Source organism: Haliotis asinina, chromosome 13, assembly GCF_037392515.1.
Source record: "Haliotis asinina isolate JCU_RB_2024 chromosome 13, JCU_Hal_asi_v2, whole genome shotgun sequence".
NCBI lineage: Eukaryota > Metazoa > Mollusca > Gastropoda > Lepetellida > Haliotidae > Haliotis > Haliotis asinina.
In genome coordinates, this window is record NC_090292.1 from 15766271 (window position 1) to 15787865 (window position 21595).

At 41.8% G+C, this 21595-nt stretch overlaps 1 protein-coding gene across 1 annotated transcript in view; it reads right to left on the reverse strand.

The window, feature by feature from the left end:
• Positions 1 to 21595, reverse strand: part of LOC137260195 (potassium voltage-gated channel unc-103-like) — a 195262-nt gene that overhangs the window by 53542 nt on the left and 120125 nt on the right. Inside the window, exons 3-4 of the mRNA XM_067797892.1 lie at positions 18771 to 18887; positions 12361 to 12837 (exon numbers count right to left, since the gene is read on the reverse strand). Coding sequence (XP_067653993.1) covers positions 12361 to 12837; positions 18771 to 18887 — 594 coding nt within the window. The remainder of the gene's footprint in view (positions 1 to 12360; positions 12838 to 18770; positions 18888 to 21595) is intronic.

Sequence of the window (21595 nt, forward strand, 5' to 3'; positions counted from 1 at the left end):
CAAGGCAAACAATCCCCCTTGTGTTTCAAGATCGTACTTAGCATGTACAGTATTAGCTTTCAGTAGCATATGTACATCGTATTTCACCTATAATTAGCATCAAAATAAATACACATCAGATCCTCCCATCTCACGCGATGTTTCTGAAAATGAAACCCACTAACTGTCACGTTTTCTCAACAGACCCCATTTATGCATGTGCTTTGATTAGGTAAAATGACACTCGTCAAACACGCCCGTCTTTGTTTTCCAGAATCATGAACAGACGCCTCGGTCACATGAAAGATGGTCATTTATTTCATGTGACATGTGACTTACTGGAAAATGGACAATTTGTTTCCTCTAATCACGGGTATAATAAGCAAGCCAATCGTACTTCCGTGTCTCGTAATGTGCTGTTCCCTCACGCGAGAAAAGTCGAAGAAGTAAAGGTTAGGCGAACCGTTTGTCATGACAGCTTAGGCTGTCTTTGCAGACAGTAAATACTTGGGACAAGACAAAAGAACACAGATCAAATTAACAAGGCGTGCCAAAGCCATACCGGATTTGCGTCATGTCCTCAGCTGATTCGGAACATTTCTTTGGCGGTGTTCTTTCCTGCAGTACTTTTGCTGTCTGTTTCTATTTTTTATCTATTTTCAAAACAGTGTTTATCGCTGTTTTTCATACTGGGGGACATGTTAATTTGGACTTGTAGAAATTATTACCCGTTATATTCCAATCAAGAAGATCAGAGCTGTAAGAGTTGTTTTACAACAATCTATACTATGCCGATATTTGGAACTGTTAGGTTCCACGCGTCATCATACCCCGGTCGCTGCTCATGATATCAATCACTGGATTGTCTGGTTGAGGTCTAAATAACTTACAGATCTGTGTCATACAGCATGAATATGCGAAAGACACTCACTTGAACCTCGTTAATACGGACGGTACCAACTCCGGTCAAAACGCCGCGATTAACAATTGATTAACTGTTGAACAGTTTAAAAACTGTGTTCGCAGGTCAGAAATATAATCTTTCGTTGACGCTGTATTGTGCAACTGTGTTTATTCGGACGATGGGGTAGAAGGATGTTTTATCACCTTGAGTATTTGCATGATCGATAATTGCACCAAAGAAACCACGACCTGTATTTCACCGGCCTGTGACTATCAAAGCCTCGATGTTGATCCCGTGATCGATGTTATGAACAACGATCCACGCCGTCGGTGATCGATGACATGCCCCTGAGAATAAACACTGGAATGGTGTCCAGCTCGAGCCAGTAGAGGCTGACCGAGTGAAGAGGTCCCATATAGTCCGAGTTCTATTTGGTGTAAATTGTTTGGTCTCTTTTGTAGAAATGTAATATCATTTCAAATAAGGCGACTATGTTTTAATACAAAATGCCAGTCTACGTCCACAATCCACGAAGTCGCCTTGTCTCCATCTTCTCGAATGGTCTCCCATCTCGAATCTCGTTCAGCTCGAGATCGGGGTCATCTTCAAATCCAACACTCCAAAAAGTTAAATATCTTCCAAGTGACTTCAGGTGTTTTTGTCAGAACTCAAATTTCTTACCTCTAACTTTTCGCGGTAAAATCATGCTTTTTAAAACCCTTCATTCATAACGACAGCTCGGGTAATGGTGTTATTTCCCAGTTTTCCCCTCCTAACATTACGCATTATCTTCAGGTGATCCAGCAATGCCCTAAACCCCCGGCTACCAAAGTGTTATCTCATAAAACGGAATTAGGAACACCCTTTCGCCGCATCGACCTTTATTCAGCATAAACCCCGCCTAATTCGAACTTCTTGAGAATGTTTATTCTGCTAAATTGGTTTAGCCTAGCAAAGTTTCCATCAACTGAGGCTTAAGATTTCGGCAGGCCCTTATTCATCCCCGCCCCAGTAACCGTTGCTTCATCTCAGGGGGGCATAGCGTCTGATCGTACCTAATGGTTGTTTTAGGAAACACATTTGCACGAAAGCAATTTGTCGCGTCCTATCAATTGTCAGCGAGCCTTGTAAATTAACAATGCTACTTTCTACTGACTCAGCAGATAAGGCGACGGGGACCCCTCATCTCCGCTCATAAGCCGGGATATTACACGGCTTGTATCACACGCAGGCTTGTTGTTGCCCGCCTCGTGACACAGCCCGCTGACAGCCACTGACAAACTATTGATGAGATATCGACAACTCTGATATAAGGAACTGGGCTAGCGGGAGATGAAATGCATCGCTATGTACAACACTGAGCAGTGTGTTGAAGACGCTCGTCTCTTCGATCGTGTGTTTTGTGTCATGACCGACGAAACTGTGTCTTTGGTTATTTTTAAAACAACGCTGATATAATCAGTGAGTGAGTGAGTACGGTTTTACGCCGCTTTTAGCAATATTCAAGCAATATCATGGTGGGGGTCACAAAAAATGACCATCACACATTGTACCCATGTGTGGAATCGAACCGTGGCCTTAACCATTAGACTACCCCACAATCCCTATGTAAGGTAAGTGAGTTTAGTTTTACGCCGCACTCAGCAATATTCCAGCTATATGGCGACCCTATGTAAGGAGTGAGTGAGTTTAGCTGGTTCTAAGTGAAATAAGTCGCCATGAACAACGCGGTGTTCATATTCGTGGAGGATCATCTCTTGTATTCAGTTTAATCTGAAATGTCGCGTCTCTGGTTATTTTAATAGCAACCTGATACAAGGAACTCCGATGGTTGGAGGTGAAATGTATGGCTATGTAGGCATCGATATTCGAGTAGGGTGTTGAAGATGCTAGGGTCTGGTGTCCCTTTCTGTTATATTTCTAGATGACCGTGCGTAATGTTACAACTGAGACATCGTGTGTGGTTATATATCAGTAATGATCATCAGATAAGGACCTACATTAGAGGAGGGTGGAAATAACTCAATCTACATAGAAGTGACGTCACTGGCCTCTTGTTTCATTTGGGCTCCACGATCTGTGTCCGTTTCAGGTCTCTGTCTAGATGTTGATATCAGACCTTGCGTCAACACAGAGACTCGGTGTCTTTCATTATTAAAAAAAAAGAAAAACGTAAAATCAACAGAAAAAAAACCAAACCAAAGCTAGCAAAACGAAACCAGAAAAAAAGAAAACAAAAACCAAACCAACCAAACAAACAAGAAACTACGAAATGAATGAGTGAGTGATGTTTTAGCTTTTAGCTATATTCCTGCAATATCAAGACGGGTATGACAATAAGAAGAGTATTAATGCACCAGTGTTCATTCCGATTGCTTGAATTGTGAGGTTACATAAATATTACAACTGACAAAGTGCATTGAATTTCCATAACATAACAGTCACGAGATCATCTGAAGCTAACGGGTACCCATTTACTGCTGGATGAACAATGACAAATTAAGCCTCTTGCCAAGAGGGCACCAATTCAGTGGTAATGACCAACTGTGATGTTCATGCATAGTGCAAAATTCAAGTTGGCAAACCAAGAATGTGAGTTGGAAAGATTTTCATAACACTTACTGAGACTGAAATCGCCATGTCACAATAGTCCGCGAGCCGAACATGTTTTTCAGTGATATTGACAATTGACTTGCCGAAACACTTTAAACGGAAGCAAAATATATTTATACATGGCTCTAATCAATGTGTCACGGTTAATGGTCATTGTAATACACAGCTTTTCAGTTACCTGTGTTCATTAATTTGTTTTAATGACATACATACCGGCACGGTGTCTGGTAATCGGTGCAATACTTGCTACGAGGTATCATTATCGCTGAAAGAATGCAGTGCTGTCGGATAGAACTAAGCAGCTATTGACATGCTATTGACGCGATATCGACAACAGTTTACAAGGACGAACGGGACAGGAATTTGGAATGTATCGCAATGAACAACCGTGAGTCAACAGTGGGAGACAAGGGAGCGTTATATCGCCTGAATGGTCGATAACAATGGCACTGACATCCCTAGGAACGAGTAGATAGCCTATGTCAGTGGCGTGTTTGTCGTTTAACCCCGCAATTAGCAACATACCAGCAATATGACGGTGATCTGAACCCTGGAAGACCCGACCCGGGAAGATCTGGGTTGGAATTGGCCTGCAGTAACCCATGGGGCGACTAACGGGACTGGGTGGTGAGCCTCACTGACATGGTTGACACATGTCATCCTATCCCTGTTGGGTGGATCGATGCTCATGCGGTTAAGAACTGGATTGTCTTGTCCAGACTCGATTACTTTCAGATCACCTCCATGTAGCTGTCATATTGCGGAGTTAAATTAAACAAACAGTAATTGTATTGGGGTGCGTGTTGTGTAAAGTTTGTTTTCGTTAATTCTTTGCTGCTTTACGCTAAAGCTGACAACAGCCCAGCTATATTAGAATGTATTATAGAAACGTGTACCGGAAGTAAGGCACCACCATGTGGATTGGTTGGTCTGACTCGTTGACCTGACCACGTGATCTCACGTATGAACAGTTGCTCATGATAGCAATCACTGGCGTTTCTTGTCAAAAACAGACAAGGTGCAATGGAGTAGCCCTGTGGTTGAAGCCTTCGCTCGTCACGGCTGAGAGACCCAACGAGGTCCCTCGGGGGCCATGGGCTCATGTACCCTCGAGGTCTGCATCCTCGAGCCGCAGGGCTCGTGGAACATAAACAGATCTCGAGGGTACACGAGCCAAAGGCCCCCGAGGGACCAGTGAACAACGTATTTATCTTACCGAACACCTGAATTTTAATTTCGAACTGTTTGAAGCACTTCTGCTGAATGCGAGGCGAATCGCCATTTTGCCGAATGGTAAACAGTTTTAGAGTTATCTCCCTTCCATCGATTTTCAATCGCAAAACATCGGTAATTTCCGTGCCTGATACGTGATTCAATGTTATTAGAGGCAAAGAAGTACTACCAAGAAGCAGTAGAGGAGTTCCGAATATTCCCAGCGGTGTACAGTGAAAATAATACATTGGCTGTAAGCGGGGTACATTGAAAATACATGTAATACAATAGCGCTTAGCAAATGAGAAAGCGACATTCAGGTGTGAGGTAAGATAAATGCCCATCCCGCCTTCATATAACTAGAAAATGCTGAGTCTAAAACATACGGCAATAGACAGTAAGGAAACAAACAATGACAAGGTGTCACAAATGTGTCTCACATCTTAATGTGCGTAAGAACAGTTCTCTAGGCATCAATAAATGTGTACCGACTTCCACTTCTCAAAATATCGATGATATATCGATTATAACAAATCAATGTCAGTGTGTGCGCGATACATTCAACGTAGCTCTTCACATTTTCATGTCACAAAACATACATTAGAGTTTTCGATAGGGGATCACGAATGCTTTTAACCCTTCAACGACGTGAACTGTATTTGATATCACGGATAACATTAGAGCACATGCTTTAAAATGGCATATACATTTTATCAGACATTAACAATGACGTTTGTTTAACGAAATATGATCTGATATTGACATGGGAAATACAGGCATTAGCACGATGCTTTAGACAGTTTTTCACTGTGTGACAGGTGTACATTATTAATATCCAGATTATCAATAGTTCTTCAATAATACATCACGCTTGATGTGTGAGGTATTCAGGAAGGGTTTGTGAGACAATGTATTGATAAAACCGTATTTACCAAAGTAAACAGAACGCACATGTCAAGGAACTGTTTGTTTTGATGTAAATATATTTGTCATTTGCAAACATTCTATGAGAAATCGGTAATATTTTTTAGATATGTTAAGGGGCAAGTCGTAAGACGCGTGAATATTTCATGGCAGGGTCGTTTGATATTGACAATGGTTCGCGACCGGACCAGTTTTCTGTGTGACGAGCGCATGCGGTTACGTCTAATGCTCCTCCTTCTGAAAGTGTAGTTTTATGCCGCTTGAACCGAGACAGGATACTCGTCGTGTTGAGCGGACGCTTTGGCCACCAGATTATTTCAACGAAACGTGACCGAGAGAGTTTGATACATGGGACGATAAAATGTGTGTTTGGTGTTTAATTAGGAGAGGTTTCAAATGAAACATTCCCGTGCTTCAAATACTCAATAACACCCGGAAACTGGCCAACGCATGATGTTTATCGACACTGTAAACACAAAAGTAAACCAAAGGATTTTACTATCTGCACTCGTTTACACCGAGTACGGGCACAGCAGTGAAGTGTCATCAGCAGGCCGTTTCAGCTGGTTCCCATGGTAGCGTCTGGAGTTGTTCTTTTGTGACGTCATTCTGACTTTACATCACAACATGATTTGAATGACGTCACCACTGTTGATGACTCAACAAAACAATTGTTTGCGAGGTCAATACGCAGTGAATAGTCTTGCAGTTTCCGGGAATCTAATACCATTTGATCATGTTTTTCAACTAATCAGATTAGAGAACACAGTGACTTTTGGTTTACAATGTGGCAATATTATGATGACTAAATGACAGTGGTTTGTAAACAAGTGATCAACAGAATGAACACCGATCTGTGCAATTCGGACGCCATGTGTCAGGGAGTCGCCTCATACGACAAGCAAGAGTAGCTGAAGATCAACTCTAACACGATTCTTCGATGCTTCTGGAATGGTTAAGACAGCAAAGATGTCGTTGTGAGAAAAACTTAAAAAATGTCGACCGACTGACTAACCAAATAACGCTCAAGACAGAAGGACAATATGACTTGGTAGCTAGCGCCATTCTATAAGGTCAAGGTCAAACCCGCGGTCGCTACAACCGCCCGTTACAAAAACATGGTTTAATTTGCAAAGGCTGATCGCGGGAATAAATCTTCCTTTTTTCCGGAAAAGCAGGCATCGTGCTCTTGAAGCATAAAATTAACGAATCCATATAAATTACAGTGTCTCGTTCACCTATCATGCTTCATTTCCCAATAATTATCACAGCTGTAAGGGGCTTCGGACTCCGCCCTCCCCGTCCAAACCCCAACTGCACATAAACACTCCATCACTGTTGTCCTGGATGGCTTAGACAGTCACGCTCGCCTTCTCTTAAATGTACTTATTCCATCCCCTCTGTTGTTCCGGGTAATCGTTCAAAACAAATGTTTTAGCATCTTTTTCATTTTGCAGATATCCGCTTGCAATTCTATGCTTAGACTTCTTTTTCACCAGGCATCATTACAGAATGAACGAAAATTGCCTTGGATGTAAATTTGTTGTTCCGCACACCGCCACAATTAAGACAATAAAGGACGGGTGAGGGGGTGCGTTTGGGGCTGGGGTGGGGTTGTGGTGTTAGCCTTGTGGTTAAAGCATTTGTTCGTCAAGCCGAAGACCCAGGTTCGCTTTCCTACATGGGTGTCTCCTCCGTGTCTCCCGCCGTAATATTGCTGAAATATTTTTAAACGGGGTGTAACGCCATACTCATTCACTCACGTACGAAATCATCATCAGGTTGTCATACAATCATGCAGGGATATTGAGTCAGCGAAACTGTGCCTGGTCGTTGGCGTGGTAGTTAAGCTTTAGTTTCTGGTAGTTTATAGTCATGGCTCAATATAAGATACGTTAAGATACGTTAGTTGCACCAGTCAGATTCAAGCTGCACTGCTTTTATTGCAATATGCAGATGCAAATATTTAGATCTTTCATTCAGAGGTTAACCCATTCAAACATTGACTTGCACCTGGTGCAAGTTAGGCTAATAACTATGTTGCACTTTGTAATGTTGGGTTGCACCAAGGCACGTTTCACAACACTAAATCGAGCCCTAAAAGTATATGTCATAAGTACATTGGTATTGTGGTGCTATGATACATTAGTAAATGGCTTTTGATCATGACTTTGATGTATTTACAATTTAGATGGTGTATGGATGGAGGTCACAGTCAAGACATGCCTCATCGTCCTAAGTGAGATTCCCACCCCACTACAGGGATTTCGCCCACCTGCATCACCACCACATCACTTCACATCACAACCACATCACTACAACATCACCACCACATCACTTCACATCAAACCGCACAGCACCACTCCACATCGTAAATGACCACTCCATATCACATCACGCCATATCACACACCGCACCGCACCGTACCGCACCGCGCCGCACCGCACCGTACCGCACCGCACCGCACCGCGCACCGCACCGCACCGCACCGCACCGCACCGCACCGCACCGCACATCGCATCGCATCGCATCGCATCGCATCGCATCGCATCGCATCGCATCGCATCGCATCGCATCGCATCGCATCGCACCGCATATCATCGCACCGCGATTGAAAGTAGCAGTCTCGCTACAAGACTCAAATGTTTCATTCATCACTCCCACCCAATCACACACACAAACACCACCACCACCACCTTACCCCTTCCCCACTCTTTTCAACCCAACAATTTCAGCACCGCCCTCCACACCAACTGAAGATAAAGCAGAAACTAAATTGATAAAACAATATCCAGCTATTTCGTGGCCCAGAGAATCGCGAGCGTCATATTTGGAAAGCTGTAGAGAGAGGTACTGGATACGAGGACAAAGACACATTGTTTATCACGAGCGCTCTTGTTTCTTACAATCCCCACACGTCTGAGTGGCGGTGCAGAACCAACTCGGGCGATACAGACTTGCCGTTCTCTTCTGCATCCTTTCGACACATATAATCCCTCACGGGAAAAACACTAAAAGAGTGTGCTATTATTTTCCCAATGACACGGAAGCCCTTTGGCTATTCCCAACCTACATATGTGAACGTTCTCTCGACAACATCAAAATGTAGGAATCAAATTCAAATCGCCCGTAAATCCGTGCTGGCTGAATTCTACACTTTTTTCTGACTTGGCTTGTGCAGTGTAGATCAATCAGTGAGCATGGCATCTGTTAAGAACTGTTCAACAAAAAGCCAACGTTTTTTGTGTTGTAATGTCGTTTTCGATATTTTTTAAATAACAAGACATAATGTATTAGATTATCCCATGACTCTGGGCTATGAATTCGTGAAATTTGACCGGTCCCAATGGAATAATTTTCTTCAATGGAATTAAAATTATTCTGTAATTAGGTGAATGAATATAGTTTTGCAGCGCGTTCAGCAACAGACCTGCAATATTACTGTAAATAAAAGTTTGTCATAAAAGCGTATATCCAAGAGCAGCTGAAGCAACTCCAGAATATGTGGCAAGTCCAGAGTTTGTGGCAAGTCCAGAACTTGTGGCAAGTATAGAATTTGTGGCAAGTCCAGAATTTGTGGCAAGTATAGAATTTGTGGCAAGTCCAGATTTTGTGGTAAGTCCAGATTTTGTGGCAAGTATAGAATTTGTGGCAAGTCCAGAATTTGTGGGAAGTATTGAATTTGTGGCAAGTCTAGATTACAGTTTGAAAATAAAGCAAGTCTCTGGGCTCCTTAACACGGATTCGAAAAAGGTTTTCCTGCAAAATATGTTCATTTCAGAGACTTCATGTTGACCTAACTGCACGTGGGAACGAACCCGGGCCTTTGGCGTAAAAGGCAAACGCTTTAACCATTGAACAACCGCACAGGTCCCGGTCATCAAAATCTATAGGAATATAACATGAATAGATGGCGCCGGGCGTTCAGTCATTGTTCCTGGGAGGAAGTTTGACGCAATACATGTACTCTAAACGTTATCATCAAAGGGAGACAACCGAATATAACCTGAATAATTCAATTTAGGAAAGTGAAATAGTCGGGGTGAGAAAAATGTAAAGACGCGGTCTTTCAGCAAAAGTCTTGAACTGGTGATTTATGTGACCGTTTGTCCTACGGTGTCTACTTCCTGTCAGACTAGGTGCAGCCGTGGTCCCCCTTCACACTCCAACCATCTCGCCGAGTGAAATCTTGTCAATATTTTCCCAATAGACATCACCGAGGGTGACGCATGGGTTAGACATTGCCCTATACGGGAAATGAATCTCAATTCGTTTTAGTCATACGCATGGCACTTCCGGTGGGTAACTCTGATGGACATCCTTATTTAAAACGAAATTGGAGAACGAACTATTTTGTTTTTAGGCTCATCCATTAAATGCGACATGGATGTGTTTTGTTTTGTTTTGTTTCTTTGATGTGCTGCGCCAAATTCAGTAATATTCCAGCGATAGGACGGCCCCTGTATCCGTATATGGAGTCTAGGACAACAGCCACCCATTCATTCCGGAGGGTGAAATGACTGAAGCATTCGAGTCCCGGACAACACCTGCCCGTGGATCTCAAACCAGTAATGGATTATCTTGCAGAGGGAGGTGCCTCTTCAACTCTTTTGGGTGGCAATTGTCCTAGGTAGAATTTCCAAGGTAGTAATTGTTCAGGTGCCAATTGTCCTACTTCCCAACGTATGAATTCTTCTACACAATGTGTGTGGCAGTGCAATTTGCATATTCATTTTGTTGTCTATTTGTCGTTAATAGTACTATTGTCAATATTTATTCCAAGACGTTTTCGTTATTTGTGATTGCGATAAAGCATGTTTTGTATCGATGGAACTGAGGTCATTCAAAATGTAGTGACATTCAAGATAAATACGTTTGTATTTTTCCCGACTGATGATTCTGCTGAAAGGTGAACCGGAGTGAAACTAATCTCTCGATCGATTTTAAAAACTCCAACATTTTCCACTATAAGAAAAAAAGATTGGTTTAATTTTCTTTACACAGACTTTCGACCTTTTGTTAAGTGAAAAAACAATTTTTATCGATTTTTTTCTATTTAATTCGCAAACCGATTATATGGCTGGGAAAAGAGTCAATGGATGAACTCATTTAACAGTAAACCTCATCACTTGAGTTCTGTGATGTGGACCAGTCGCAGCATCTGAAGCTGTGTTCTCAGTCAAGGATTTCGGACAGATGAAGAACAATGGCACCGAAGGTTGTTTAGGTGTGATATATATCCAACAAAACCTGTTACCATGGCGATTTCTCTCTAACTAGCACCAGATATTTCTTTGATATTTTACAGAATAGTAAACTCGTTTACGCCGATATTAAATTTCAGCAATACCATTTTCACGTGATGATTTTTTGTACCGTGCTCTTTACATCCCTTTTTGACAGAGGAATCTCACTGGCAATGAGTGAGATCATGTAATTTAAGGCTGGCTTTTAACTCTTTTACCCTTTGTTAAGGGTAAGTGTCTCTTGTTATCTTCTCCATTACATGTTGTTCCGCTTGACCTGACCTAATGCATTGCGTGACCGTGTCACAACTGGATGGGTCTGTTATTGTGTAGCGGTGCGCATTTGTCAGGTGATTGTCAGCATGTCCGAAAAGCCGAGACAAGGTCGCCGTTTGACATCTCAGAATCGAGAAACCGTCACCGATGTCCTAATTCTCTTTAATCATTCAGCTGCAGATTGTTTAATGTTTCCTATTCGGGTTTTTAGGCAGCGAGCAGAGGCAATGAATCGTATTCTGAAAGCAACTGACTTTACGTTGTAAAGTCAGTAAACCAAAAAAGATAGCTTACGACTGAAAACCCAATGCAATTAAAACATGAAATGATTTTTTCGGAAATGTTGTTTTCCGTGTAACAAGTTCAGTAACAAATCCATGTATGCATGCATGCACGAACGCAACAATAACATAATCTGCTCCCCTATTTAATAAAGTGAACTCGACCAGGCGCCGATTGTGACCCCCAGGGTTATGCATATGTAGAGTAGCTGAGGTCAAGCAGAACCTGTAGGACTCATGGTTTAATACCACCTTCGGAATTATAACGGCGGGAAACTTGAGGACCTGAACTCGAACCTCACGCTCTTACCACAGCGGGTAAGTGAGTATGGTTTTGCGCCGCTTTTAGCAATACTCTAGCAAATATCACAACGAGGAACCGCAGAAATGTGCTTCATATATGTGGAACCCAGGTCGTCGAGGTGACGAGCAACAGTCACAAGGCTACCCTTTAAAACGTCGGTTAGATAAAACATTATTTCCCTGACATGGACACAGAGCGTGTCTTTGATACTCTCTCACTGTCTCTCCATTTGGGAGTTGGCTGAGGTAGTCTTCGTTGACCTTAAGAGTTCGAATCCCGACAATGGTGTACTGCGAATGTGTGGTAGCCTCCACCGGAAAATTCCCTAAACTGGCTTCAACTGGCCTAAAACGCCACTCATCCAGTCACCTGATGTTGTACACAAGATATACACTCTTCAAATCCTTCAGGGGTGCACCACACTCCCTCACTCACACATTCACTCAGTGACAGTGGGGCAGCCTTCTGGTAAAAGCGTTCGCTCGTCGCCCCGAAGACCAGGGTTCGATTCCCCACATGGGAATAATATGTGAAGCCCATTTCTGGAGTCAAAACACACTCACTCACCCCAACTCACATTCCATCGCCCTCTCTACGAAATAAAATATCAAAGCAACTTACATCACTGGTGCCAGATCCGAACAACAGAAGATCAAACGGTATGGCAGCAATGGCGTCGATGACAAACCACCCCTTGACGTAGTTTATGGCAATCTTCTGAGGGTCACTGACCACCTCCCCATTCACGACAAAGGTTGTCCGGAAGTTGATCAAAATGTCCGCAATAAACATGAAGTCCACGATGAGATCCACAATGACCAGCGGGTCGGCTCGACTGGTCTCCGCAATGGTGTCCCTTGTTGCTGGGTCTTGGTTCAGCTTCATCTTGATTTCTTCCTCGTTGAGGAGGAAGGCGGCGGAGTAGGGGGTGAAGACGGCGGTGTAGAGGACGAGGAGGAGGATGATCCAGTCCCACACCGCCTTGAAGGGAGAGTAATGGAGGATGATCATCTGTGAGGAGGCTTGTTGGATCTTGGAAGGGGGCACCGGGTCATAGTAGCTCTGGTCATCCGAATCTGTCTTCTCACTTTTCGTACCCTGGAAGAAGAAAAGAGGAAGCCGATATATTAGTTATACGTCATTATTTTTTCTTAAAGTGGGTGATTGATTGGTATTTTTGTCAAAATGTTTTCGTTAGTGGTACATTGTGATGCAGCTGGGTTGTAGCGCGTAATTTTTACATTTTTAATTCACCTTTTTACTTACTGAATCCTGAAACAAGCAATAAGCATGCATACATAATTATGCAGTACATGAAGAAAGGGGACGTTTTTACTAAGATCGTGTCAGTGGCGGTAAATGTTTAGTCAGTTATTTATTTGTTTGTTGGTTAACTCCGTACCAGACAATCCAGTGATTCAAATCAAGAACATCAATCTACGCTATGGAAACACGATGTCATGTGTCAACCAAGTCAGCGAGTCTGACCACCCGATCCCGGAAGTCACCTCTTACGACATGAATGGTTTACTGAAGGCCATTTCTAACCCGGATCTTCTTAAGTAAAAGATTCTGTGAGAAGCAGAAATTCTTCTTATGGAAATTGTGTCAGATGCACCTGGGTAACTTTTGATTCTGTTTTTGTGAATGACGGTATTTCTTATTGTAATGTGTGTGAGAAGCGCTATGCCACTGAAACGCCTCAAGGCGACGGTAAATCTAACTTACTCACTCACTCACTCACTCACTCACTTATAAACTCTTACTAATACGAATATAGCTGTGGAGATAACATATGACCTTCTTTCAACCTTAAAATCAGCATTTATTAAGCCGCGAATGATCTTCAATGGCATCTTAACCACATCTCTTCCTGGAAATTATTTGAACGCTTAATAAATCAGGAACTACACATGACGTTTTGAAATATTAGAAATCCCAAGGCTAGCCTTCTTACAAACAATTCCTCACATCACAGAGATTCACCATATGGACCTGTGAAGAATCGAAGTTATTAATACAGATGTCCCACAAACTCGCTTTACGGCTCTTTCATGTTTAATCCAACATGATTTATTTCCGGATCATATGAACCACTATGAACCGGTATGGTCGCGTTGAGAGGCATAAATTTGGTAACTATTTACGCCGAACTACGAATCCCGACCTCAAGTCCTCTCAGGAAAAGTGTAAAGAAATGTGACCGTGACATCATATATTATTGGTTAGGGTGTTACACATTCTAAATGACTTCGACGACACCGACGCAACGCAATTCTCGTTTCGTATGGTCGCGTAAATAAACGTAATAGAGTTTTATTGCAAAAGGCTTTTAGAGTAATTTTACTAGGGGAGTTTTATTACATCGAGGCCCCATTCCGTCCCTTGTAAGAGAAGAGAGCGGTTATATTGATTGTATATGGTCAAGATTAACAACTTGATGCCATCCAAGCAAGCATAATTCCTTATCAACGTCTTTTCTGGCTGTAGGTAGGGGGTTTTGGTTGTGTAATGCTATTAGACCCGTCCAGTAACATCACAGGAACTGAGTAAAAATCTACTTCACGAAAGTCCTAATTAAATTCAGCGTCCAACATGCTGGAAAGAATGGTTTTGGGTAGAGACGGACGTGTTATATGTCCCGCTACATGTGCCGCATTGCTTTGTTTTGGATAGGTATGTCTGTTATAAACATTCCAGAAATGGTCAATGAAGATGTCACCACTAGGGTATGTATTGGCTTGCTCGGTGCTACATTGCTACCCGGTATATTTTAAGAACGGGTTGAGCGAAACGTTGTTAAACCTTCGGTTTGGACAAAACGTCCTTCCTATTTTCACCACCACGTATACTTTGGCGGGACAACAGTACAAAAATCAAGGTGACAGGTTAAATGTTCAAAAGAGGATTCAATATATCGACTGTTAGTAATTGTTAACTCTATAGATTTCTGCTAAATTGCTATTTCTTATTTTGTATTTTGCTCTGACCTCAAACCTGTGTTTCAATACGCGCAATGAGATATGTCTCTTCCATCTGTCGTCAACATGACATCTGTTGATGGTCCGTGTTTAGCTTCATCATTACACAACGTACTTACGTACATAGGACGATATGCACCGTATCGATTAACATGTTTTAACCAGACAAATCCATATGTATGGACCTGATAGAGGTACATGCATGGACCAGACCAATCTACATGTATGGACCAGATCAATCTACATGTGTGGACCAGATCAATCTATATGTATGGACCAGATCAATCTACATATACGGACCAGGTGAATCTACATGTATGGACAGGATCTATCTACATATATGGACTTGATCAATCTACATGTATGGACCAGACCAATCTACATGTGTGGACCAGATCAATCTATATGTATGGACCAGATCAATCTACATATACGGACCAGGTGAATCTACATGTATGGACCGGATCTATCTACATATATGGACTTGATCAATCTACATGTATGGACCAGACCAATCTGTATGTATGGACCAGATCAATCTACATATACGGACCGGGTGAATCTACATGTATGGACCAGATCAATCTACACGTATGGACCAGATCCATCTGCACGTATGGACCAGATCAATCTACATATACGGACCAGGTGAATCTATATGTATGGACCAGATCAGTCTACACGTATGGACCAGATCAGTCTACACGTATGGACCAGATCCATCTACATGTATGGACCAGATCAATCTACACGCATGGACCAGTTCAGTCTACACGTATGGACCTGTTCAGTCTACACGTATGGACCAGATCAATCTACATATATGGACCAGGTGAATCTACATGTATGGACCAGATCAATCTACACGTATGGACCAGATCCATCTACATGTATGGACCAGATCAGTCTATACGTATGGACCAGATCAATCTACATATATGGACCAGGTGAATCTACATGTATGGACCAGACCAATCTACACGTATGGACCAGATCGATCTACATGTATGGACCAGATCAATCTACATATATGGACCAGGTGAATCTACATGTATGGACCAGATCCATCTACACGTATGGACCAGATCAATCTACACGTATGGACCAGATCAATCTACACGTATGGACCAGATCAATCTACACGTATGGACCAGATCAGTCTACACGTATGGACCAGATCAATCTACATATATGGACCAGGTGAATCTACATGTATGGACCAGATCCATCTACACGTATGGACCTGATCAGTCTACACCTACAGACCAGATCAATCTACATATATGGACCAGATCAATCTACACGTATGGACCAGATCAATCTACATATATGGACCAGGTGAATCTACACGTATGGACCAGACCCATCTACATGTATGGACCAGATCAGTCTACACGTATGGACCAGATCAGTCTACACGTATGGACCAGATCCATCTACATGTATGGACCAGATCAATCTACACGTATGGACCAGATCCATCTACACGTATGGACCAGTTCAGTCTACACGTATGGACCAGATCAATCTACATGTATGGACCAGATCAGTCTACACGTATGGACCAGATCAGTCTACACGTATGGACCAGATCAATCTACATATACGGACCAGTTGAATCTACATGTATGGACCAGATCAATCTACACGTATGGACCAGATCCATCTACATGTATGGACCAGATCAATCTACATATACGGACCAGGTGAATCTATATGGATGGACCAGATCAATCTACACGTATGGACCAGATCCATCTACACGTATGGACCAGATCCATCTACACGTATGGACCAGTTCAGTCTACACGTATGGACCAGATCAATCTACATATACGGACCAGGTGAATCTACATGTATGGACCAGATCAATCTACATATATGGACCAGGTGAATCTACATGTATGGACCAGATCAATCTACACGTATGGACCTGATCAGTGTACACGTATAGACCAGATCAATCTATATATATGGACCAGATCAATCTACACGTATGGACCAGATCAATCTACATATATGGACCAGGTGAATCTACATGTATGGACCAGATCCATCTACACGTATGGACCAGATCCATCTACATGTATGGACCAGATCAATCTACATATACGGACCAGGTGAATCTATATGTATGGACCAGATCAATCTACACGTATGGACCAGATCCATCTACATGTATGAACCAGATCAATCTTCATATATGGACCAGATCCATCTACATGTATGGACCAGATTGATCTACATGTATGGACCAGATCAGTCTACACGTATGGACCAGATCAGTCTACACGTATGGACCAGATCAATCTACATATATGGACCAGGTGAATCTACATGTATGGACCAGATCAATCTACACGTATGGACCAGATCAATCTACACGTATGGACCAGATCAATCTACATGTATGGACCAGATCAATCTACATACACGAACCAGGTGAATCTACATGTATGGACCTGATCAATCTACATGTATGGACCAGACCAATCTACGTGTATGGAGTGGATCAATCTACGTGTACAGAAAAGATGAATCTATATGGATGGACTAGATTAATCGACATGAATGGACAAGATCAATCTACATGTATGGACCAGATTAATCCACATGTATTGACCAGATCAATCTGCATGTACGGAATAGATCACTCTACATTTGAACCATATCAGTCTCTATACAGACTGCACAGAGAAGATTAAACTCCCTGTCATAAGAAATTATATACTTCAAACGTGGACTTGAATACAACACTGGAATCGTTATCAAAACGTTATTAGGCTAGAACAGTCCCTGAACCCCTGCAATCTGAAGACCACGATAACAATGTTACTCCAAACTCGAATAATGATGTCTCGTTGCTTTCATCTGGATGTGCACTTCCCTTCCCCTGCAGTCTATGCATTCCTGTGCGTTCTGCGGCGGTTGGGGTATATTGACAACATATGTATGAAATGCTCATTATTCGTGTAAGTTTGTACAATACTTCCTGGTCGATAGCGCTGAATATAATTCCGATAAATTCTAGATCCATCGGATATACTGCAGATTTAATTTCTTTTAAATTATTGAATATCTAGACGCCGCTGCAATCTGCTTCAACGTGAACGTCCAATATCATCGTCATCGCTGAGAACCACTTTAAACGTGAGCGCGTGTGCACATTAATACAGGTTTATCAGACTATATGGATTTTAACGTGCGTCTCATTTCTACTTGTCACGATCGCATCGAATAACAGAAGACACAAGGGAAGTAAAAACACAATTATTCAAAACATGCAGTTCTAGATGACTTAGTCATTTGCCCCAATACTTCATGTCCGTGGAGAATAACAGCGCGAGAGAGTGAATGTGTTTTCACGCCGAATTTTGCGATCGTCTGTGAATACTGAAATGCCTCTACTCAAAGTACACATGTTTGGAATCGAACCCTGGTTTTCAGACTGATAGGCAGCTATCTACTTACACATTGTTGATCCTACTTTACACACACTATTACCTCCTCTAGGCTGCATAATCATTTGGTCCGCTTGTCGAAAATTCGGAACTTTAACGCCGTATGATTCCCTTTCTGTCTTTGCAGTGTAAGAGATGATATATTTGTGGACATTTTTCCTCAGTACGCTGTGTCCTTTAACCTCCCTAGTTCTATATGCACTCGGGGCGATGGGGTAGCCTAGTGGTTAAGGCGTTTACACGTCACCTCGAAGACCCGTGTTCGATTCTCTACATTGCCCATTGCTGGTGTCCCTCTCCGTGATATTGCTGGAATATTTCTATAGGGGGCGTAACGAGTATCTCACTCAGTCACTCATATGCTCTCAACGATCAATTGGTCATCATTCTATCTAGGATTCAACACAGCATGTGTGTGCCAACAGTTATAAACTATATTACTCAAACACGCACCTCTAAACAAGTTCTCATCGGTCCCTCCATTTCAATAGGTTTGACCAAGGTACAGATGGAACCCACTGCTCATCACCTCATAGTATGGACAAGATCGCGTGGAATCTATGTAAATCATATATAAAATCTGACTTACATCTTTGTCTTTTTCCGCGGCCACTTGCAGTTTTTCAGATTCCTCGGAGGCCTGTTTTCCGTGGGACTTGCCCCGAAACTCTCGCAGTACTTTCAGCATGATTATTTTGCTCTTTGCCTGAAAGATATAAATAATATCATCCATTAATTGAAACATTGTAAAAATCATCGAAATAACGTCTTTATCACCACCCAGATCCCTGTTCGGCGAAGCGGTCGGAAGTAAGGAACAGCCGTACGTTATGTCAAAATGTGTGAGTCACCTTAAACCTACAATAGCTTTGTTGAACGTGCCCCGGTTCGGAAGCGTCCTCATGCGTAAATACCGCAGCGCTTTTGCGCAATTTCCGCAGAACATTTCAGTACTTACTAACTTACAGTACGTACGTGCAGTTACTGCAGAATTTATGCAAATTTACTGCAGTGTTCTGGCATGATTACCGCACCTTGTTTAGGAAATTAAAAATTTTAAATTCGAATAGTTTTTGTGCGGAGTTACAGCACAGAACACTTTCATATGGACAAGCCAAAATAAGAGGCAAGTACTTATGTTCGGTAATGTAGTTCCAGTTGCCCAAGAACATCACAGGAAAATGCTTGAGCGATTTCGTTTGAGATGCTGAACAGAATATTTGATACACAAGATAATACAAAGGTTCCCTCTCATTTGTTTCTGCAGGAATGAAATTATAGTAATGAAATTGAAGGATTGATTTGTTTCAAACGACTGCATGAAGTATAGTCGTGAGTAGCTTTATCAATAGCCACGAACAAAGAACTCAGACAAGAACAGATGGATTCCAGAAACATTCCGGGAAGAGCCATTCCTTTAGTGTTGTTATGCGTTTCTACAGAGGTCTCGCCTTGGCAGAGGTTATCAAACAAATGAACAGAAACCGTGATTTGTTTCCCAAAAAAACAAGAACACTCTTACAATTTTAATACAGGTTACGACAGGTTTAATGTTTCCGAAAACATTGTTAAAATCTATAGCTGTCTTAACAAGTTCCAAAAGTATCTGTAAAGATGCGACCATTGGGTCTCCATCAACTTTTTTTAGTTCCATTAATCCCAAATCTGCAAAAACCTTTCCATAAAAACAATAAATCGAAGAACGTTTCTCATACCATTAGAATATTTTCCCCCTTGGCTGAGCTGTTACATTTGCCGATATTGACATGCGAATTACTTCGACATGAGATGTACATTTCAATACGCTAGCTTGTTAACTCCTCCTGTTGCGGTTTGACGTTCCGAAACGGACGTGAAATGGGCATCAATCGACCTTTCCCTGTCTTGCCTTTGAAATCAAGCCTTTTATATCGAAAGGCGGCCCGGTGAAATATGTGTTGATATCCCATGATGACGTTGCAAATGAAGATGTCAATATCTTGATTGATAGAAAAGAGTTTATATTACATTTCGAGATTGGCATCTCATAACTGAAATTGACATGTGTTAATGTTATTGCCATGTTACATAAACGAAACAGTGTTTCCGGGAAAGTGCTAGTACAAGATTTTAAGGTTTGGTCGTTTTGGATAATTATTCCAGGGAAATAAAATGGTTTTATCACCCGTCGGTTTGCCAGGATAAAACGCACTGCACGCGAGAGAGTGTTACAATGACCTCTGACATTCCCGTTGAAGTAACCTTTCTTCAAGGTCATTAAACAGATACGTTTAAGAAACAAGTTTAGGATCGTCAACTGACGGTAAAGGTTCGGGATCTCAAGCCACTTGGAAGTAAGAAGATATTCCCTGTTCAGTGGTTTCATGCATGTTCGAAAGAATAAAAATAAATCGAATTTACATTAGGTAATTTAGTTTCCATTTCGGTGTGGTGGCAAGTTTATGTTTAACATCTGCAATTATTTACAGGTATCGATATCCTGAAATGAAACATTTACACATTTACACAAAAGTAAGCTGTGTTGGAAGAGCGCCGTGCTTGGCTATATTTCACAAAAGGATCCTAGCACTAATACTATATATGATCATGGCGTTACGATCGCTTTGTGACACCGGCTCGTTGTTAAGCCTCTGCATTTCTGTGTAATTAGCAATTTCTTCAGAATTTCTATTTTTAACTGATAACTCTGGAGGGAGTGCCCTTTCATTTGAAATCACGCCGATACGAAGAATTGGGTTTGGAGTAAATAATGCCTTTCTGTTTTCTGTTCACTGACAAGAATAATAAAAAAATGTACATGTGGCGTTTAGCCAATGAAACATGAACAAAATGACCGCGTAATAAAGTTTATGGGCAAAAAATTAACCATTTGCTGTCTGACATTAAACGTGAGGGGTTTTAATGATTTTATCTGTGTATTAAAGGGGAAAACTCTTTTTCAGAAAAAATATTCTCAGCGATTTTATTTTGCTTTTGTCAGCAGTTCTTCTTTACAAACACAACAGTTTATGACAGTAATAAATTTCAGTCTTTAAATCTGATTTGAAAAATACATTGTGTCTTGAAAACGTGCCTCAATGTAACCCCGTTGGCTAATCGGGAGGCCAAAGGTCCGTGTCTTGGTTCGAGTGTCTCATCGTAATGTCAAGCCAGTGCCAGTTTAGGAGATCTCGGCACGAGAACCGTGTCTGCGAGTATTTGTGCTCCAAAGTGACGTTCTGGAAAGACAACAGTGCGACCGTGGAGAAATGCGATTTCCCTGCCGACTAATAACATTGGAGCAAGCGAGATTTCAACCTGAGGAGGACCAAGTGTTTGTTTAATGTCCAAGTAATTTACTCTTCAGCTAAAACTCGGCAATAATGGTATTAAACACTTTTAATACGATTCTTAACCCGTCAGATAGTTTGTCTG